General features: G+C 47.0%; 1 protein-coding gene across 4 annotated transcripts in view; it reads left to right on the top strand.

Moving 5' to 3' along the window:
* Positions 1–22,545, top strand: part of LOC138969300 (E3 ubiquitin-protein ligase HERC2-like) — a 156,792-nt gene that overhangs the window by 122,718 nt on the left and 11,529 nt on the right. For all 4 annotated transcript variants that reach the window (XM_070342057.1, XM_070342056.1, XM_070342054.1 and 1 more), the window contains 19 exons: positions 182–326; positions 1,049–1,274; positions 1,745–1,919; positions 2,311–2,515; positions 2,969–3,262; positions 3,722–3,875; positions 5,113–5,220; positions 5,552–5,842; positions 6,255–6,397; positions 6,945–7,067; positions 7,659–7,930; positions 9,224–9,422; positions 10,312–10,526; positions 11,674–11,851; positions 13,707–13,830; positions 14,666–14,795; positions 15,905–16,044; positions 21,165–21,260; positions 21,898–22,259. In XM_070342057.1, the coding sequence (XP_070198158.1) occupies positions 182–326; positions 1,049–1,274; positions 1,745–1,919; positions 2,311–2,515; positions 2,969–3,262; positions 3,722–3,875; positions 5,113–5,220; positions 5,552–5,842; positions 6,255–6,397; positions 6,945–7,067; positions 7,659–7,930; positions 9,224–9,422; positions 10,312–10,526; positions 11,674–11,851; positions 13,707–13,830; positions 14,666–14,795; positions 15,905–16,044; positions 21,165–21,260; positions 21,898–22,259 (3,580 nt within the window). The remainder of the gene's footprint in view (positions 1–181; positions 327–1,048; positions 1,275–1,744; positions 1,920–2,310; positions 2,516–2,968; positions 3,263–3,721; positions 3,876–5,112; positions 5,221–5,551; positions 5,843–6,254; positions 6,398–6,944; positions 7,068–7,658; positions 7,931–9,223; positions 9,423–10,311; positions 10,527–11,673; positions 11,852–13,706; positions 13,831–14,665; positions 14,796–15,904; positions 16,045–21,164; positions 21,261–21,897; positions 22,260–22,545) is intronic.

Below are 22,545 nucleotides of genomic sequence, written 5' to 3'. Positions count from 1 at the left end.
GGGGGGGGGGGGGAGGGGAAGGTAAATGGGATGTTTCACTGTACCGACTGAAATGCTAAACATCAGAGTGTGAAGGGTCTAACTGGCTGTGGAGTCATAGTCTTGACACCCCCCGCCACCCACCCATTCATGTGTTTACTGAGGTCCACCTTTTCAACATTTTCCACCTTTTGCGTTGCAGGGGCAAAGGAGACTATTTTCGCCTGGGTCACGGCACAGACGCCCACGTACGCAAACCCCAGCTGGTAGAGACGCTGAAAGGAAAAAAGATTGTTCACGTGGCTGTGGGGGCCTTGCACTGTCTGTGTGTCACTGATACTGGACAGGTAAGTCGTAGTCACACTATTACGGTCTTATTTTTATTTTTTATATGGGAGATTTATATAGCGCTTGACGTTCTCTACGCACTTTCCATATTAATTTCTGCCGTGTGAGATGGAATTTTTTACACAATATATCACGCATTCACATCGGCCAGTAAATCTGAAGCCATTACGGCGAATATTTACTTTTCACGGCCTATTATTCCAAGTCACACGGGTATTTGGTGGACGTTTTTTTTATCTATGCCTATACATTTTTGCCAGGAAAGACCCTTTTGTCAATCGTGGGATCTTTAACGTGCATACCCCAATGTAGTGTACAAGTTACAGTATTTTACTCTTGTATGCAGAACAGTGACTTTGAAAGCTTTCTATTGTAATTGAACACTCTAAAAGGAATCTTCTTCTTGTCGTTCGCTGTTAGATCGTCAGTCCGGACTGCAGGGCGAAACGTGCTGTCCTCTCCAAGTCCTCTGTTGAAATGAAATGTCTGAAAGGAATCTTCTTCTTGTCGTTCGCTGTTAGATCGTCAGTCCGGACTGCAGGGCGAAACGTGCTGTCCTCTCCAAGTCCTCTGTTGAAATGAAATGTCTGAAAGGAATGAAGTTCATTCACATGGCCGTGTTGAGGAAGTTTGTGTTGGAATGAGTATGACATAATTTCTGTTTAATATTTGTAATTATGCAGATTTGTTAAATAGCTTTTGCATGTTCATGAATGTCCAGGTTTACGCATGGGGGGACAATGACCACGGTCAACAAGGCAACGCCACCACCACCGTCAACCGCAAACCGGCGCTGGTACAAGGGCTGGAGGGCTACAAGATCACGCGCGTGGCCTGTGGGTCTTCACACTCGGTTGCCTGGGCAACCACAGACCTTTCCACGCCAATCTCACATGAACCGGTGCTGTTCTCGGCTGCCAAGGACCCGCTTGGTGCTACGCTGCTTGGTGTGTTGCTGTGCTTATTGTGTTGAGAAAGTGGACATGGGTTCTTTTCTTTATTGTTGTTTTATTTGATATTTGCCTTTTTTATGATGATGAGATAAGGGGTAGTTCCCAGGAAGGCTATTTCATATATATTTGTTTAAATTCTGACTTTAAATATGTATACACAAATTCTTGAAAGTACAACAACCATGATTATGTATGTCCGTTTCATGCAGTGGCCCCTTATTACAGTGTTCTAGATGATTGAACGTGTAGCAAAGACCTATACACGTACGTGTAGATATTGCGTCACCCGTGACTCACGTTTTTCCTCCAATGTTCCAAATCATACGTTGTTTTGCTCCCACCAAGACTGCAGATCTTGGCAAACGTGTGACGTAAAAACTAGATTTGATGATGTTCCCGTACCCGTCCTGAAATGTTCCACATCTAGATCTGTCTATGATATAACCATGACTGACATGTTTCAGGCATCAACGATGGCGCCACAGACGACTCTCACTACCCATCATCCAACTCAGATGGGGCGTCAAACAAGCAGTGCCGACCCTCCCTCTCCAAGATCATTCTGGCGCTCGATTCTTCTGCGGAAAGGAAGCGTGCTTTGGCTCACGTTCTGACAGCACTGCAGATTTCGTATGCCAGGTACGTAGCATAAGTAATATCTATCACAGCTAGTTCACAATATCTGTGTTGGAGTTCATCATGGTGAAAGATTATTTTGTTTTCTCGCTAACTCAGTGTCAAGAATGATGTCTTGGGTACAGAGATAGAAGAGAAAAATGCTCAGTGCAGCCTCAGCTTGCTGCTCCTTGGAACACAAATCTTGCTGCAGTAGCGTAATTATAACACTTGTGATTGGGCCATGATACGTTCCGTTCATTGACAAACGAAAAGAAGACTACATACAGTAGGAGATACATTTATTTTCATACATCGTAAAAACATATAATGGAAACAGAAATATCCAGTACCTCCGTAACATCTTTTTCTCAACACTGCGATCACTCACAGGCACTCTTTCTTCTCTCTTCAGAGCGGCCATCGTGAAGGCACTGATGCCAGAACCCATGTCCGTACCGTCCATGTCAGAGTCCAGCATGTCGGTTCTGCCAACAATGGTGCCCTCTGGTGTCACGGCGCCATCTTCTCTGGAGTCTAGCACCATTGGAAGCATGCACGCATCAGCTGTGGTTGATCATGCCGACATCGCTGTGTCCCTGGTGGATTCTTCAGACAATGTGAGAAAGACTGGTTCAAGGGTTCTGGTATAAGGGGGGATTTTGTCAGCAATGAAGTGCTTGAATAAGCAGTGGTTTTAGATTTAAGTTATGCAGGCTTCGAAGTGTGGAGGGAAGGATGGTGGATAGAAGTTGGACGGAGAGAGAGAGAGAGAGAGAGAGAGAGAGAGAGAGAGAGAGAGAGAGAGAGTGTGTGTGTGTGTGTGTGTGTGTATTTGATTGTATGATCTCATTTGATGCTTGTGTGTCTGCATGTATGTGGGAGAGAAGAAAGGGAACAGGAAAAATGTTGACAATTTATTTTGTTCAGCCAGTCTTCTTTTTTGGTTATTTTTTATTTGAATATTGAAAGGGTATTGCATAGAACACAAAGACTGAACTGTTCTTACATCAAATTTAAATCAAACAGAAGCTCTATCTTTACTTGAACTATTTCCCGTTTCTGTCATACAGGTACCACTGTCCTTAGAACACCCCTTCCCCAGCATGCACACGCTGGCGTCAAAGGTTTCCCCGGCAACAAGCTTCATGGCCGAAACCTTCATCTCTCCAGAGGAAGTGACGCAGGCGACAGAATCTGAGTCAGATTTCCCGCCAGGCCTAGACGAGTTCACAGGTCGCTTGACGGCCGACGATGCGAGAGTGTTGGTAGATCTGCTGAAACTAGCGGTGGCCGACCGAGTTGGGAGTGGAGGGAGAGATACACTGTCCAGCATTTTGACAGCTCTCGGCAAGGCAAATCCACAGGTGAGGAGATGTTTGCGAGTGACGTTGTCTGACATGTAGATGGTTGCAATGGTGAATGTTAAACCATTGGTGATTGGAAATGCGTTTTTGAGTATTGTATAAGTATTCAAAATTGATTCAAATACTTCGATTCAAACTTGTTACGTAAATGAATTTTGACCTAGAAAAATGTGGGGGTCAAAATTGACACTTGTCTAATACTCAGCTGTCTTATGTTTTGCTCAGCTGATGTAACAAGTCTGTCTAATGACTAAAGTAAAGAAACACTTTTTAGTTGAATGCTTCATGGCTGTGAACTTCGTATATTTGGTACAAAAACTGCCCCAGAAGGCAATGCACGACACTCTTGAGCTTGGCAAGATTTGATGATGATGATGATGATGATGACGACGATGACGATGATGACGATGATGATTAATTCTCACACTGTTCTGATGGTCTCACTGATATTTGCCGCAGGTGTCAGAGATGTTGCTGGAGCTTTGTGTGACGGAACTGGAAGACGTGGCCAGTGACAGCGAGTACGGCCGATCCACCGCCCACCCTGTCATACAGGAGTCCCCCCACCCCTACACTGACGACACCTCCCTGTCAGGGCACGTCAAGATTCCAGGTAAGAATGGTACCTGCAGTTTAATGTAGTAACAATTATAGAGGGCATGTTACTAAGATGTTGAAAAACATGTCGCTGCAAGCAACAGACAGTGAATCGCCGCTTCGATGTGCATGTTTTGAAAGAAAAGGGTATCATATTGAGTGTACTTTGCATAACATACACATCAGAGTTGTTCGTGGGCGGGGATGTAGCTCAGTCGGTAGCGCGCTGGATTTGTATCCAGTTGGCCGCTGTCAGCGTGAGATTGTCCCCACGTTCGGCGAGAGATTTATTTCTCAGAGTCAACTTTGTGTGCAGACTCTCCTCGGTGTCCGAACACCCCCGTGTGTACACGCAAGCACAAGACCAAGTGCGCACGAAAAAGATCCTGTAATCCATGTCAGAGTTCGGTGGGTTATAGAAACACGAAAATACCCAGCATGCTTCCTCCGAAAACGGCGTATGGCTGCCTAAATGGCGGGGTAAAAAAACGGTCATACACGTAAAATTCCACTCGTGCAAAAAACACAAGTGTACGTGGGAGTTTCAGCCCACGAACGCAGAAGAAGAAGAAGAAGAGTTGTTCGTCACGATCATGAATCCAAGCCTGTCAGCAGTGTGTTGTCACTTCGGCTCGCGTGCCTCACTGTTTAGGGATAACTCAATTCGAACATCAACAACAGTGAAAAGGTCACCTACAAAGTCATCAATAGCTTGTGCATATGCAAGTGTCCTGTAAAGGCAGCCCTTAATTAATTTGAATGCCACAGTGCTTGAAAATCCTGACAGTTATTTCAGAACATTGTTCGTTCTATTCCTCACCTCCACACATTTTCTATCCAAGATGTTGCACAAGGATATCTTGTATGATCTGATTGACCGGCACGGTTGGCCTAGTGGTAAGGCGTCCGCCCCGTGATCGGGAGGTCGTGGGTTCAAACCCCGGCCGGGTCATACCTAAGACTTTAAAATTGGCAATCTAGTGGCTGCTCCGCCTGGCGTCTGGCATTATGGGGTTAGTGCTAGGACTGGTTGATCCGGTGTCAGAATAATGTGACTGGGTGAGACATGAAGCCTGTGCTGCGACTTCTGTCTTGTATGTGGCGCACGTTAAATGTCAAAGAAGCACCGCCCTGATATGGCCCTTCGTGGTCGGCTGGGCGTTAAGCAAACAAACAAACAAACAAACAAAAATGATCTGATTATTTGGAGTGACCGGGTATGTTGTAAGAGTATTTTTGCCTGTGCTTACCAGGTGCGGAGGCCCTGCGAGTGGAGTTTGACCGAAGGTGTTCCACAGAACGTCGTCACGACCCCTTGACCATCATGGACTTCACTGGACGTGTGCTGGGTGTCAGATCAGGTGGGTGGTTTTGATTGTTTGTTAGGCCGGGTATGAAATATTGTTATGATTTGTAGATGAGCACAATCACAATATGAATGCTGTCAAGTAGCAGACATCTGAAGAGGGAAAAAGGATATGCAAGTCAGCTTTTAAATTACTAGTGAAGATCTGAGTGTCTTTGAAATGATTATAATATAAAAGGACATTTAATAAAAAAAAAGTGTGAATGCTTACACTAAGGTGCACACACACACACACTAACTCACACACACACACTAACACACACACTCTAACACACACACTAACACTGGTCATAATCTCTCCTTTTCCAAATACTCATAATCAACAGGTCGCGAGTGGTCAGACTGGTCCCAAGAGTTGCGAGTACCAGGTGAAGAACTTCGCTGGAAGTTCACCAGCGACGGCTCCGTCAACGGCTGGGGATGGCTCTTCACCGTCTATCCCATCATGCCTGCCGCTGCTCCGCTAGACATGCTGTCCGACCGCACCATCCTGTCGCGACCTTCCATTGACCTTGTGACGTGTCTGCTGGACTTTAAGCTGGAGAACACGATGGACCCTGGCATCATTCCTAGGCTGGCTGCATCCCTAGCTGCTTGTGCTCAGCTCAGCTGTTTGAGTGAGTTGCTTTGCTATCTTTCTGCTGTAGACTTGGCTTATATGTTAACTTAGTTTGAGGGGTTTTAGCACAAAGTCAGATTTTGTCCTTGAGTGAGCGCTTCTGATGAAATAAGGGGGATAGTGTTTTGCTAGATAGTCTGTCTTGCAATACTGTAGGTCTGTTCAAATATCTTTGGTTTTACCACTTGCACATACTGGGAAAAAATAACAAAGATGGACTACAATAAAAAGAAACATTCTACTCCAAGGTGGAATGATTCTTCTTCTTCGTTTTTGGGCTGCAACTCCTGTGTGCACTCGGAGGCACTACAGGGCTTTTTATATGCATGGCTGTTTTCTCCCTTCCATTTAGAAAGTCATACTCCGTTTTTGAGGAAGATGATTATTTGAAGACGCTTTCATTGCTGTAGGTGCCAACCAGCGGATGTGGGCGCTGCACAAACTGCGGAAGCTGATGTCAGCGTACTGCGGCCCTCTGATCAACGTCAACGCTCTCCTGTCCAGCCCCACCTCTGAGAGCCCGGAGCCTGAAGTCCCTCGCTCCTTCCATGTGGTCAGTCACTTTGATAGATCTGACAGTATAAATTATTTACTCATGAAAAAGTTCCGACTCTTCACAGGAAGCGGTCAGGATGTTAATTACCTTTTGGCATCTGTTGATTTGTGGTATGTGTCAAAGTGGGGGAATTGTTTCAGCCCATGCCTGGCCAAATATAAGATAGTCAACTGTTTTCACGGGAAGGAGAGTGGCTGTAACTGTAACTTAACTGACCTGGAGTCAGTGCAGTCAAGGGAGCCGCAATATGACTGACGGTGCTTTCCGTATTTTCGGGATTACAAGGCACTTTGTTGTAATAGGCGCAACCCAACATCTAGGTAAAAGTGAGAAAAATCCACCCAATAACCGCTTCGGGTGTATTGGGCACAAGCCAAAAGAAGTATAGAGAAAAAATATGTTTGTTAATGGATGTGTGGTGAGATCAAAACCACTGCACTCTAACAGCGTGCCCTTGTACTGACACCGGCCCTGTCACCACAGCCAAGAATGATTTGTATTTGTGAATTCATTGCCTAAACATGATGGTTTCTTGTCACAACAGCTGAGTGGGTCGGCACTGGCAGCACTGGTGAAAGGTCTACCGGAGGCACTGCAGCGACAGTACGAGTATGAAGATCCTCTCGTGCGCAGCGGCAAACACCTCATGCACAGCCCCTTCTTCAAGGTAAAGATTCTGTTGGTGTTCCTTTGCCTGTCCATCCATCGGTTACAAGACATAGTAATGATTCATGTTGCCCACTTGTCTTATGAACATGTATGGCTGAAGATGCTTTAATGAAAGGTTGAAAAAGCACGGCCTAGAAGAAGAACCAGAGAGGAATAGCACAATGATAATTCAAAATGGTGTGATGTCAACTCATTGTCTCCCAGGTACGGATATATACGGATATATCCGTACCAACACAAATGGCTCTATCTGACCAGGTACGGATATATCAGCTCAGACTGTTAGCTTCAGTCGCTTCCCGTAACGTCGATTCAACGCCTGCATTCCAGCGTGTTGATGCACAGTTTCTACACAGTAACTACTATTCTGAGTGACCTGCTGCAGCACAGCTGGTCTCGGCTAAAAAAAAAAACTGGGTCAACATAGGTGGGGTAGAAAGTGTTGAAGGGGGGGGGGGGGGGGGTGACGTCATGGGGAAGGACAGATCAAGGACTAACATGTACGTACAGCTCATGCAAAACCCTTTCCACCATCTCTGTGTGCTGCAAACTCACAATTCTACACAAAACATTTAACTGTCTCCCACAGGTGCTGGTAGCTCTGGCCTGTGATCTGGGCCTAGACAATCTCCCATGCTGCGCTGAAGCACACAAGTGGGCGTGGTTCCGTCGCTACTGCAGCGCAGCTCGTGTAGCCGCCTCCATCGTGACGAGGTCGAATCTCCCGCCCGTGTTCACGGAAGAGGTTGGCAAGAAGATCCAGGACATCGCGAACGATGGAGAGTCAGGCAACGTGGAGCACACGGAGCACATGGTCTTCAAGCTGGAGCAGGATGAGCAGCTGCTTCAGTGGCTCAACAGGTCAGTGGCTTAGAGTTGAGCTGAAAATTAATTGGTTTACTTCGCGAAGTCTGCTTTGTGAAGCTGGCTGCACGACGCTTTGGGGATGTAGCTCAGTTGGTAGCGCGCTGGATTTGTATTCAGTTGGCCGCTGTCAGCGTGAGTTTGATCCCAGGTTCGGCGGAAATTTATTTCAGAGTCAACTTTGTGTGCAGACTCTCTTCGGTGTCCGAACCCTCCCCCCGTGTACACTACATTGGGTGTGCACGTTAAAGATCCCACGATTGACAAAAGGGTCTTTCCTGGCAAAATTGCTTAGGCACAGTTAATAATTGTCTACCTATACCCGTGTGACTTGGAATAATAGGCCGCGAAAGGTAAATATGCGCCAAAATGGCTGCAATCTACTGGCCGTATAAAATTTCATCTCACACGGCATCACTGCAGAGCGCCTAGAACTCTACCCACGGAATATGCGCGATATAAGCCTCATTGATTGATTGATTGATTGATTGATTGAATTCGCATGCTCAATTCTTCTTCTTTTTTCTGCGTTCGCTCAGGCAGTCCAATCCTCCTGACAAATGTTGCTGTCCATCGAGGGGTCTCCACAGGGCCGTAGAGCTTATCTCGCATGCTCAATTACCGACTGCCTTTACAGGACATATGCACAAGCTATTGATGACTTTGTAGGCGACTTTTCCACTGTTGTTGATGTTAGAATTGAATGTGGTACAGGAGTCCCTCTCATGAACAGACACCCTTGGGTTTTTGGAAATGTGTCCCTATATTGCTGGTGGTCTCTGATGGAAGGGATGCCCCCTCACGTAAATTGCATGCATCCTGCACATTTGCAAAATAGACCGGCACGGTTGGCCTAGTGGTAAGGCGTCCGCCCCGTGATCGGGAGGTCGTGGGTTCGAACCCCGGCCGGGTCATACCTAAGACTTTAAAATTGGCAATCTAGTGGCTGCTCCGCCTGGCGTCTGGCATTATGGGGTTAGTGCTAGGACTGGTTGGTCCGGTGTCAGAATAATGTGACTGGGTGAGACATGAAGCCTGTGCTGCGACTTCTGTCTTGTGTGTGGCGCACGTTAAAAATGTCAAAGCAGCACCGCCCTGATATGGCTTTTCGTGGTCGGCTGGGCGTTAAGCAAACAAACAAACAAATTTGCAAAATAAAGTGTACAGTTTTTTGCTTTCCATGATTTCAAAAGTGAAACAGCTATCGTGTATCATTTTAAAAAAAAAGCAGAAAGAATTTAGAAACATCCTTTTGAAACTAACCACATGCTATGTTTTCTGTGTGTTCAGGAAACCAGATGACTGGACACTCTCATGGGGAGGCAGCGGTCAGATCTGGGTGTGGGGTCACAATCACAGAGGTCAGCTGGGCGGGGTGGAAGGAGCCAAGGTCAAGCTACCCATCAGCTGTGAGTCACTGGCCAGTCTGCGTCCAGTTCAGCTGATTGGAGGAGAGCAGACGCTGTTTGCCGTCACTGCTGATGGCAAGGTGAGTCTGTTTCATTGTCCGCACTGGTCAGTATTTGTTTTACTTGTGTTGTTTGACATTTGTGACCCTCCACCACGGAATGAGTCGCATGTCACCTTTGCATGATTTTCATATTTGTACATTTTCCTAAAGAGATTTTTATGCTTTATCCAGTGGTGAAAACCGTTTTAGAAAAGAGCGAAAACTGTTCGAGTTATAAGCCTGTGACGAAGGTGACCCTCACACTGTTACCAGACACTCCTCGGACTTATTTTAAGCCTAGCGCAGAACCGCGCGAGGTGACATGCGACTCATTTCGTGGTGGAGGGTCACATTTAACAAGAGAACTGAGTTTGAGAAATATGTAAGTCCTATTTATTGCATATTTCTCTTCTCTGTATTACAGGGTATATGCACTTCAAACCCACTGTTTCATTGCTGGATAGTCATGTTTGTGTGTTTGGCTCATAGTTCAGTTGCAACCATCGTTCCCAGTTTATAATTGATAAACTGTATGATTTCTTCTCGGGAACTGAAGGGCTTGTCTTTAACTCGTGCTGATTAAAAGGGGTTTATTTGATCAGTCTTTGTGTAGCTCATACGATCAAAAACTCTTTGATCTGTTACTACAGTTATAAACTAGTACACTAAGTGGCTCAGCTCTGTATGTACCCACGCATCAATAAATCAGAACCAGGTATCTCATAATCTTCTCACTAGTGCAGCATTAACTTCTTCTTCTTCTTCTGCGTTCGTGGGCTGAAACTCCCACGTACACTCGTGTTTTTTGCACGAGTGGAATTTTACGTGTATGACCGTTTTTTTTACCCCGCCATTTAGGCTGCCATACGCCGTTTTCGGAGGAGTGCAGCATTAACAAGACTCATGTATTCTCTTTTCACCTGAGCAGGTGTACGGCACAGGGTACGGTGCTGGCGGTCGCCTGGGTATCGGAGGCACAGAGTCGGTGGGCACACCCACCCTACTGGAGTCCATCCAGCACGTCTTCATCAAAAAGGTGGCCGTCAACTCGGGAGGCAAACACTGCCTGGCCCTGTCCGCCGAGGGGGAGGTGTATTCCTGGGGAGAGGGCGAGGATGGGAAACTGGGCCATGGAAACAGGAGGTGAGGCTACATTAACAAAACAACAAAATGGTTCACTTTGTCCTTGAATATCAACAGAAAGTTAAAGGTGTAATTGTCAGTTAGAATGCTAATAATGTTTGCGAATTGTGCTCGAGAAAAAGGCCGAATTTCCATGAGGGTAACCTCACAGGACGACATGATACCAATACCAATGCCAATACCATTAGATTTCACATGAGAGAATTAACTGAGTACAGGGAGAAGCTATCTTTGGACCAGTGCAAATTGCTCAAACAAGTGACTGTGCTACCTTTTCTAGTGTTTGGTACTGCGTGATATTGAGTAGAGCAGCATTGCCTGTAATGTAGGACCCTTTGATGTAAGGACCCCTCTGATGTAAGGACCCCTCTGATGTAAGGACCCCTCTGGTGTAAGGACCCCTCTGATGTAAGGACCCCTCTGATGTAAGGACCCCTCTGATGTAAGGACCCCTCTGGTGTAAGGACCTCTCTGGTGTAAGGACCCCTCTGGTGTAAGGACCCCTCTGATGTAAGGACCCCTCTGGTGTAAGGACCCCTCTGGTGTAAGGACCCCTCTGGTGTAAGGACCCCTCTGATGTAATGACTCCTCTGATGTAAGGACCCCTCTGATGTAAGGACCCCTCTGATGTAAGGACCCCTCTGATGTAAGGACCCCCTCTGATGTAATGACTCCTCTGATGTAAGGACCCCTCTGATGTAAGGACCCCTCTGGTGTAAGGACCCCCTCTGATGTAAGGACCCCTCTGATGTAATGACTCCTCTGATGTAAGAAGGACCCCTCTGATGTAAGGACCTCTCTGGTGTAAGGACCCCTCTGATGTAAGGACCCCTCTGATGTAAGGACCCCCTCTGATGTAAGGACCCCTCTGATGTAAGGACCCCTCTGGTGTAAGGACCCCTCTGGTGTAAGGACCCCTCTGGTGTAAGGACCCCTCTGATGTAATGACTCCTCTGAATAAAGAACACATTCCCCTGACCCTTTGCCTATAAGGTTAACCAAAGTCTGTGCCATGAGAGGACACCTGCAATATAGGGACACTTTTGTACAAAGGGCGTCCTCCTTTAACAGGTACTGCTGTAGATTTTGTACATTCTGGTAATCACATGGACTGTCATCGCTTAATGCACTGTCTGTGTGTGAACAGCCCGTGCGACAGACCCAGAGTGATCGAGTCGCTGCGTGGCCGTGAGGTGGTGGATGTGGCAGCAGGGGGCGCTCACAGCGCATGCATCACATCGTCCGGAGAGCTCTTCACGTGGGGCAAAGGTCGCTACGGCCGTCTGGGACACGGAGACAGTGAGGACCAGCCCAGACCCAAACTGGTCAGTTGGTGCTCCATGGATTCACACATTTAGAAATCACTGGATCCATTGCGTTTTATGTATAGGATCTGTCTAGTATTTTCTCCTCTGCTATTTTTCTGGTTCTTCCTGTTCGCTTCTAATTTGTAGTTGGTTGTTGTTTGTGAGTGTGTGTGGGGGGGGGGGGGGAGGGACTGTTAAGATGGTGTGCAGAATTTAGCTCATGAACCTAGAGTGTGTCACCTTTATGGAGCACCATTAAATAAAAATTATTCTTTCCTCTTTCAGCTCTTTATAGAAGTATATCATGTAAACTGCTTTGAGAGTTTTTCACACTTTCAGTAGAACTAGCATTTATATTCGCTTCAACACTATGCTCACATGGAAACTCAGGGATTGCTCACTTGATATACATGTATGTAGCTTTTGTTATGGTATGTACAGTTCACATTTACTGAATATATATATATATATACAGCAGTCCCTCTCATGAACGGACACCCTTGGGCCATAGCAAAACTGTCCGTACATTGCAGGTGTCCGGTCACGGGAGGGGTGACCACACCACCCCCTCCCCCATACACTCACACAGAGACACACAAACAACAGGATTGAGTCTATGCTAATCACTTCTTGTGGCTACTAAACAATAAACTCCTAATACTTCTTTAAACGTTCTGTAAAAATGATTTGTATGAAAAGTGTTGAAAAGAAGAGATAAAATAAATCCTCAAGGCAGTGAACACACTCACCATGCACTGACATACGAAAGCAGCCACACAAACACAGCACAGAGGAGCTGTGCAGATGCTTTGCAAGAATAAGCTTGAAACCCAGTTTGAATAAATTGCAGCAGATAGAGCTGCATGTCATAATCATGTAATTTATTTTCATCTTGTCTGGCTTTATTGACTGCATGCCGATCATGTGGCATGGCAGTGACTTTTCACTCTTCAGTCGGAAATACACTGTACATAACACAGCTCCCACTCTCCCTCACTAATGCCTACCCCAAGCCGTGACAACTGATGCTTGGAAATTGTGTGGAAGAGTACACCTCTCTATTTCTCTCCAATGCTCTTCCTGCTGACATGCAGTGACAGCGGACACCCCACAGAGTTTAGCCAGCTACCCCCCCACCCCCCCCCCCCCCCCCCCCCCCGCCTCCCTCTCTCTCTCACTCCCTCCAGCCATGTACTGTTGGGCTGTGGCCAGAGATGTCGTAACTTTTGACACAGCAAGACAACTGAAGGGTTCACAGATTAGGCAACCGACTCACTGGTCAAGGCTGAGGGGAAACAAGAGTATCTTGTCAATGAAAGAGGTTACACACAGACACACCATGCTGAGAACTGTGGCCGGTTTTTCACTTTCTTTAGCTCAGGACCTTCATCGACTGTGGTTTCTGTTGTTTACATCCAACAGACAAGAATAAAGAGCACAGTGCAGTTTCATGTTGGCATCTTAGCATGTACTCCACTCCTGACCAAAACTACCCCCCCCCCCCCCCCCCCACCTGATGGGTACAGGTGCACTCAGGTTACCACACGCCATTGCGGCTGTGATCTTTGCACTGCTCTGTTATCGATTTTGTTGTGGTGAAAATTTGACGATGGTCTGTCCGTACATTGGAGGTATGACCTGCTGTTGGGACCGAAAATGAGTGTCCGTGTCCACGTTTTGCAGGTGTCCGTTTAAGGGGGGGCAAATATAGAAGGAAAACACTCCGTGCCGAGCAAATGTGTCCGTACATGTCAGGTGTCCGCTCACGCCGGGGGCCGTACATTGCAGGGACTGCTGTATATCTTTTGTTATGGAATGTACAATGTCCACTTACATAGGAATACTGACCTGCATCATGACTTTGTCATCTCAGGTTGAGGCGCTGAAGAATCACCGTGTGACGGACATTGCGTGCGGCAGTGGGGATGCCCAGACCCTGTGTATCACTGATGATGACCATGTCTGGTCCTGGGGAGATGGCGACTATGGAAAACTGGGTACGTTGCTGTTATTTTTGGCTGCTTGCTTGATCAGCATTGTAAAACATACCTGGCCGCTGGACATGTTTTATTTGAAATAAACCTGAAAGCAGAAAAATAGCTCCAGGTTGAGGTTTGGGGAGGTAGTAGCTACTGGAATGTTTGGGGTGAATACTGTAAAGAAATCCTTTCAAAGAGTATGCAGTCCCCTGTTTCTTACAGGCAAGATTGGCGAGTAGGGCGAGGAAGTACCGTTTCTTGGGTACATCTTGCCGCGAGTGATGCCAGGATTCTCGCCTCGAACGCTAGGTAGCTTTGGGCTTGCTCGCTTGGCGAGAAAACATGGCAGCCACGCAGCTGCCAATCCGATTGGCTGTCCATGGGTTTTTACCGACCAGTGCAGACGACCTTTTCGGTATCAACCAATGGTGTGTAATTCTTGCGTAGCTAACCATCAAACCGTTTCATAGACACTCTCGCCTCCTAGCTCCGCGAGCGGCTAGCCAAAAGAATATCTCGCCTGAAAGAAACACGCGTCAGGTGCTGACCCTTGTGGTCAATATTAGAAGGAGAACCAGTCAGTTTTGTTGCACCAAAGAGCAGACTGTTACGGACTTAACATGACATTTGAAGGCCATGATATAATTCACTATAGGCCTAACATTTCAGCGGGTTACCTGTTGAACCAAAGGCTTCAACAAACCTTATTGGTGTTGTTCAGTTAACCAATAATCATTGAATAATCTTGACAGCGATCTAGTATCTATAGGTTGTGTGCATACAACGATGGATTTTAGCTTCTTTTCTAACGCTGTCTGATCAACATGTGGTGTGTTTGATGTGTTGTACACAGGTCGTGGTGGCAGTGACGGCTGCAAGATCCCCATGAAGATTGACTTCCTGCAGGGACTGGGGGTCAGCAAGGTGGAGTGTGGCTCTCAGTTCTCTGTCGCACTCACCAAGTCTGGGGCCGTCTACACGTGGTGAGTGTGTGTGTTGAGCATGAAAAACTTGTGCAAAAAATACCTATCGTACTTTCCGTGTCATAAGGCGCGACTTTTTTCCTCGAGTTCGACCCCTGCGTCTTGTATAACGAAGCGCCTAATCCGTGTAGGAAATACGAAAAAAATCAAAGAGACCGCTTGAGTACCAGTCAAACAACTTGTGATAATGCATGTTTCAGCTACTGGGTACTGCCCTGCCTTTGATCTGGCCGCACACACAGATTTCCACTCTGTTAAACTCGGTCACTGACCGGTCACTGACCCCGATGCAGGAAGTGTTTCCTCTCTCAGATATGACAGGGGAACCACCTCTCATGGCAAAAACTGGGTCATTGACCCCTGGGAAGAAGGTCGTGTCTTTTAACAAGGCCACCCAGCTATCACAATGCCTTTGATCTGGCCGCACACACAGAGCACACATATTTTCACTCAGTTAAAGTCGGTCACTGACCCCGATGCAGGAAGTGTTTCCTCTCTCAGATATGACAGGGGAACCACCTCTCATGGCAAAAACTGGGTCATTTTGGTTCGCCCTATTGGCCCCCTGCGTCCAATGGGTGACTAGATTACAATTTTTTTTAAAAAGAAGGGGGTGCGTCTTAGATAACGAAGCGCCTTGTCACCCGGAAAGTACGGTAGTGTGCAGATAATTCGTGGAAAGTACCTAGTATGCGTATTTTTCTTCATTTGGTTATTCTAGGCCTGATAGTGGTGTGTGTGTGTGTTTGTGTCTGTGTGCGCATGTGTGTGTGTGTGTGTGTGTGTGCGTGTGTGTGCGTGCGTGTGCGTGTGTGTGTGTGTGTGTGTGTGTGTGTGTGTGTGTGCAGTATGGATGTGGCGGACGTGCCTGTCTGGAGTACTTTGGGTGTTCTTACTTCGTATGTTTTATTGTTCTTACTTTTGTTTTTAAGGTTGTTGTCATATGTTGTTTGGTTGTTTTAAGAGCAGGTGAACTTCACTTTTCCATCCATTGTATTAATTGTATGGACAATAAATGATCTTATGTCTTATGTTACTTAAAGTGATGGTTCATGCATGCTTGTTCACAGGATGGGTGACATCTAAATGTTTTGCTTGTGTCTGTTTAGGGGCAAGGGAGACTACCATCGACTCGGTCATGGAACAGACGATCATGTGCGACGGCCTCGCAGAGTGTCAGCTCTACAGGGCAAGAAAGTGATCGACGTGGCGTGTGGTTCACTGCACTGCGTGGCCTGCACCGACACCGGTAAGCAGTAGTCCGAGAAGACATTTATAGGAGTAAAGGAGTTTGTCAGACAAGTGGGGTTACAATTGTAGGGATGTGAAGTCGGTATCTGTCTGTCTCTCTGTCTGTCTGTCTGTCTTGCTGCCTGCCTGCCTGTCTGTCTGTCTGTTCTGGTACAGTAAAACCTGTCTATGATGGAGCACCCAAGGGACCACCTAAAGGAACAGGTGGTCATTATGGACAGATGAATTATACAGGAAAGAACCTCATCGGGGTTTCTTTTGGGTGGTTGTAATGGGCAGGTGGTCGTTTATAAGAGGTGGTCGGCAGGGCAGGTTTGACTGTCGCTAATCTAAGATTAAATTAAATATTCTTACTCCGAATCACATATAGCATTGACACAGTCTGAGATGCTAAGGTCTGAAAAGGCTTACCCGTCTAACATTTTTAAAGGGAAGCAACCCCATCACCAAAAGAGCTGAAAATAGCCATGGTAATGAGCACATACTTTGGAGTTACCTCCCATTGGTGTGTACTACGTCACTACCTCTATCACCACGTGTCCAAGATCATACGACTTTTTCAGCGTTGAGGAGCAGGTTGTTGATTTTTGGCGCTCTCGTGGCTGTATGGTTTGGTGTTTGTTTGACACCCACCGGCCACTTACCCGTCTTACTTGCCTTCTGCTTCGTAGTTGGTGAGCTCTTTCCTTTTTGGGTCAATTTTTTGACAGGAATTTTGTTGTAGTTGCTGATTTTTCGTCCGTTTTTGGACTTCTACCGCTGTTGTTGGCGTTTCCGGTAAGTCGAACTGGTCCACCGGCCCTCGTGAGGCTGCCGGATATTCCCTGCTGGGAAACAGTTCTTTGGCGCGGGATCACAATCCGCAAACTTCTGTTCCGTTTCACCCTTGCCTCGTCGAAGGCTTCTGTGTTTCGGAGCAAGGCAGGGTTCGTACAGGTCATGGAAAACCTGGAAAGTCATGGAATTTGATTTTTAATTTTCCAGGCCTGGGAAGTCATGGAATTTCAATTCAAGTCATGGAATTTAACAAAAATAAGAAAGAAAGAAAAATTAACCTTTAGCACGCCAGCGGCGATTTTCGTTGCCCAGCCATTCCCCCCCCCCCTTTGCCAGCCAGCAGCGATTTGCGTCGCCAGCACAAGGCTTGTTCGTATGACCAACTTCTCGTTCGTATTTGCACACGAGAATAACAGTAATTTTAACGGCACTTGAGCCAAAGCGAGGCTCACTTCCTTCCGTTATCTCGTCGTGTCGTCTGCGCTGCATTTGAGTCGGTTTCGTAAAAGGTTTCTGCTTGACTATTCTGATACAGTCTTTAGCCAGCGATCAGACACGTTCTGGATTTCCGTCGAAGCTCTTGGCTTGAAGCTGCGGCGGAGGTTATTTCCAGACATTTCCCGGAGGGTGCATTGGCTTTGGCGGCTTCCTCTTTGGTTGCTCTGTCTCCGATGTCGGACTTCCTTTCCGCGAAGGAAGGAGGATTCCTACTTCCGGTTCGAGAGTCACCTTCGGTGTGGACTACCTTTCGCAGGTTTTGGCTAGACCATCTCCTCCCGGAAGTGGTATCCCCAGTGTTCCGGTTCTGCTGCTCGTTCATCACGGTTCAGTTCCGGAACACGCTCAGCCTTGACTGGCTTCGGCTACACAGGCTTCGACTTTTCTTGTCTTAAGAAGTTCACCTTGCCGAAGCCGTGTTGGATCTTGTTGTTGTCCTTTGGTCTTCCGCGTACGCCTTTACCGGGGAAGCAGGAACTTCTTCCTCTGCTGGCAAAGCAGTTTAGAGGCACTTGGGTGTTGTGTTCCCATACCACACCTTTGTCGCGTCTGGGGAAATTTGGACGTCAGCTTTTGGAACTTGCCTCTTTCTCGGAGATGATCATTAGAGCGCTCTCTCACTGAGTCACTGAATCCTTTCACACTTAGTGCGGATCAGGAGGCTGATGACATCTCTACTCTTTTGGTCAGCCCTTGATAGGGTGAGCGAAGAGCAAATGAGGCTGTCCTTCCTTCACTATGCTCATACAGTCACGTGTCGGAGGGACTTGTTTCTCTCGCATTCTCAGGTCACTGAGCAAACTAAGAGAGACACTTGAGCGTTGCCCGGGGTAGAGGGATCTCCTTTTGAACATTTGGGTTGATACCAGAAGAAAGGAGATCCAGTCGAATAGAGATCAACAGGTCTCCGACTTCTCTCTACAAGGGTTGAAGCAGAGCTAGCCTCCTCAGGAGAAGCATGCTCAGGCCTCTAGCCAAGCTAAGCCGGCAGCCAATAGGCAGTCTCTGCCTGATTCTCGAGTTTCGAGAAACAGATCAGTGTCGGGCAGGGAGAGGGGCAGCTCTAGCAGCAAGCCTCTCCCCCCAAGGAAGTGCCTCTGATCTCACCCCCCCCCCCCCCCCCTCCGCCCTCCACTTTGGTGATGGCGGAGGGGTCTCCTCCCTGCACTTTTTCATTGGATGGTCTCTGTACACAGCCAATGGATTGTTGGAGTGGTGAGGTCGGGCGACTTCCATCAATCTAATGAGTGCATATTTTCATTCTTATGCATCAGTCCGATATTTACACAGCGATCTAGGTCCATCAGCTCGAGCACACGCTGAGGTCTCTTCTGGTCGGATCTAGGGCTGGCCTTCGGGTATACTGGCTTCCGTCCTCAGTCAGCGTAACAGTCGTTTCAGCCACGGGCTGCTGCTTCTGTTGCACTTCCGGTTTAACCGGAGAGGTTGTTTCTCTCACAGACGTTTCATAGGTACGTCAGGGTTTTTGGAACAACGGCTGACCTTAGGGCATCCGGGTTTTTTAGTCTTGGCTGGTGCAACAGCCATTCCACCTGTCGGCGGTGGTGGTTGTTGCTTTCTCTGTTCTTGTGGCTTCGGACTTCGACAATTCTTTCCTTTATTCTCATCTTATGCAGGAGATGAGATAGGACGATTTCCGTTTGGGTGGGGTTTCTGTCTTCAGGTTACCCCTTTTTCTCACTTTTTGCCACAAGCATCTGGACTATGGTCCTTGTTAGTCTTTCGCCGAGTCTGACTCTGTCTTTCTCTAGCGATCAGACGCGTTCTGGTGTTTCGTCCAAACTTAAGGCGCGCTTGAGTTGGCCTCGGAAGTAACATTCAGATTTTCCTGAGGGGGCATTGTTTGGCAATGGATGTTTGAGGAGTCATTCTTTGTGGCTTTCCACCTCTCTCAGGTTTTGGCTACTCCTCTCCTTCTGGCAGAGGGTTAGCTTATGTTCCGGTGTCTTTGCTGTGGGCTTTTAGCCCAGCATCTTATTTGGCAGCCGAAACTTCTGTTTCTTATGTTTACCTGCGTACTGTGGGTACTTCGGTACAATGGCTGTCCTACGGGCATCACGGCTCTCAGCCTTCGCCTGTGCAATAGTCTCCTGCCTGTCGCGGTGCGACTATGGCATTTTCGGTTCCTCTGACTTCAGATTTCGTCTCTTCCTCTCTTCACCCTCATCCTAGCATGAGGTGAGTGAGGACGACTTCCGTTGGATCGGGTTTCCTTACAGTCACCCTTCTACCACAGGCAACTATGACTACGGCGTTTGCCCGTTGATCTCCGCGTCTGACTCTCAGTCTTTCAGAGGTAGACAGACGCGTTCTGGTTTTTCGGCCAAGCTCAGGAAGGCTCTTGATTTGGCCGCGAAGTTAACTTCCGGTTTTTCCCTGAGAACACTTGTCTCGGGAGTCTTATGGCTGGTCAGCTTCACGGTTTTCCGTTTATGCTTACCAGTCTTGTTTTCTGTTTTGGGTTTTTGATTCACATTCAATTACCTACAAGCAGACTGATCTGCGAACACTCTGGCTTTTAGCCATTTTGTTTATGGTCACCAGTCACACCAGGCTTCGACCACTGTGATTTCCGCACTTCCGGTGGCTTAAGCACAATTGTAAGTCGCTGCTTCCTCGTACTACCTCTCTCTCTGCGTTCGCATGGACTGGTAGAGGATAACTGGCGACCATCTCTTTTTTGAGATTTTCTCATCGAGTTGGACTCTGGTACCTTGTACTCAGGGTCTCTCTCTCTCTCATTGGTGGAGATCGGTCACTCTTTTCTTGAGCTGACTTCTATCTCTCAGGCCTTTCGGGCTTCACTCCATCCCATACTTTGGCATGATTGTCTTACGGTCACCTCGAGGGTTCGTCCTTCTCAGCACTGAGTGGACAACCTTACGCCAAATCGTTCCAGGGCATTGGCATTTCCTTCCAATAGAAAGGGGGGGGGGGGGCAGCTTGTCTTTCCCTCGACTCGGCTCGGGTTTATTAATCCAAGGCTTGGGTCTCTTCCAGGAGATTGGAAGAAGTGCTGGGCACAGCTTACTTTACTGGCTCTCTGAAGTTGTTTTTCGCAACTTTTGCCTGAGAGACATCGCGGCTGTCAATCAGGAGGTTTCTCGGGTTCCTTCCTGCCTTTTTTGGCAGGGGGCCAGTTCCTGGCAGTTGTAGAGTGAGTTAGATTTTTCTTTCCCACTGGGCCCTTCCTGACTTGTTGGCAGCGGGCCAGTTTCTGGCAAGGATTTTTAGAGTGAGTTAGATTTTTCTTTCCCACCGCCTTGTAGCAATCTGCTATATGTGATTCGGAGTAAGAATATGTAATTTAATCAAAAATTTTAAAAGTAACTTTTCATTTGATTAATATAATTACCCGAATCACATAGTTTATGCCCTCCCACCTTCCCCGCTTATGGTTTTTTAGTTTCTTTAAAGCGGTATGATCTTGGACACGGTGTGATAGAGGTAGTGTCGTAGTACACACCAATGGGAGGTAACTCCCAGAGTATGTGCTCATTACCATGGTTATTTTTTTAGCTCTTTTGGTGATGGGGTTGCTTCCCTTTAAAAATGTTAGACGGGTAGCCTTTTCAGACCTTAGCATCTCAGACTGTGTCAATGCTATAATGTGATTCGGGTAAGTATATTAATCAAATGAAAATTTACTTTTAAAATTTTCGAATATCAACCACCACTAAAAACAAAAACGGCAAGAAAGACCACACACCCACCTTGCACATGTCAACACGAGTCTACACTTTGGAAGTGAGATTGACCCTTATAAGCAGAAGTGTGTGAGAATAATGCAGTTGTATGACCTGTGAAATACATTGTGTACAGGTGAAGTGTTTACCTGGGGTGACAATGATGAGGGACAGCTGGGAGATGGAACGACCAATGCCATACAGCGACCTCGCATGGTGGCCGCACTGCAAGGTAAGGCCTCTGCTTTTTCCTCCCAGTTCTTTCACATGCAGTGCTTCTTTGCAAGATATACAGAGTGCAGGGTTCAAACTGTTCAAATTCCAGTCATTCAGATAGAAGTTAGAAAGGCTTTGCAGATAGTACTAACATTGTATTTGTAGCTCAAAATTTGGCACAGCTTTGACGTTTAAGAGAGTCACAGAATAGATGATCTGGATTTGTACTGTTACTTTAATTATATTAATGCCTAATACTTGCTCTAGCTCTGATTGTACTTGGCTGCATGACTTTGTACCCCTTTTGTGATAAATAAAAAGACCCCAAAATACTGTACTCATGTGAGAATAAAGACGACGAAGTTACAACTAACTGTTGTAAATTGTAACTTCTTCTTCGTCGTCTTCGTTCACACCTTAGTACAATATTTTTGGGTCTTTTTATTTCTCGCTTTCACGCACAGTCACCAATGTTCTTTTGCTTCCTTTTTTTCTGAGAACAAGTCACATATATAATTATGACCTTGTTTTCCTTCAGTGTCTTACCTTTCCTAATTGCCTTGTAAGATGAACCAAATCACGAAGGCAAACAAACAGGTACAATACAAAACAACACTCGTGTCAACACTCATCGATAAACTTCTCTTCCACAGGCAAGAAGATCAACCGGGTGGCGTGTGGGTCGGCCCACAGCCTGGCCTGGTCCACCCACAAGCCGGTCAGCGCCGGTCGCCTGCCCTTCGTCATCCCCATGGAGTTCAACCACCTGCAGCCGCTGGCTATGGCCACTCTGCGTAACCGCCTGGTTCTGCTTCACCACTTCTCCGACCTCTTCTGCCCCTCCCTCCCCATGTTCCACCTCCAGGACTCCCCCAGACTGAAGGGAGCGGTGATGGCGGTCAAGGGGATGGGGATGGGTGGCGCCCACCAGGGGATGGGGGCAAAGTCGGACGGACAGGAGGAGGTGACCACTGGGCTGGACGCTCTGCGTGGAGTGCTTGTTTCTTCCGCCAAGGTCAGTGCTTTTTTTTTGGATGTTTTTTTTAATGTTTTTTTTTTTTAAATTTGTTTTGGATATGTTGAAAATGAGGTATTGTTTGAGACATTCAGCCAAGGTTTCAGGTTGTGAATCTCGAGCGCTTTGTGGGCATGTAGAAAAACAGTTACAACATACACAAAATATCTTGACAAACATTAAATGATGTTCAGAAATTTGGGCGGGGATATAGCTCAGTTGGTAGCGCGCTGGATTTGTATTCAGTTGGCCGCTGTCAGCGTGAGTTCGATCCCAGGTTCGGCGG

This window comes from Littorina saxatilis, linkage group LG6, assembly GCF_037325665.1.
Source record: "Littorina saxatilis isolate snail1 linkage group LG6, US_GU_Lsax_2.0, whole genome shotgun sequence".
In the NCBI taxonomy this organism is placed as follows: Eukaryota; Metazoa; Mollusca; class Gastropoda; order Littorinimorpha; family Littorinidae; genus Littorina; species Littorina saxatilis.
This window is presented reverse-complemented; position numbering and strand designations above follow the sequence as displayed.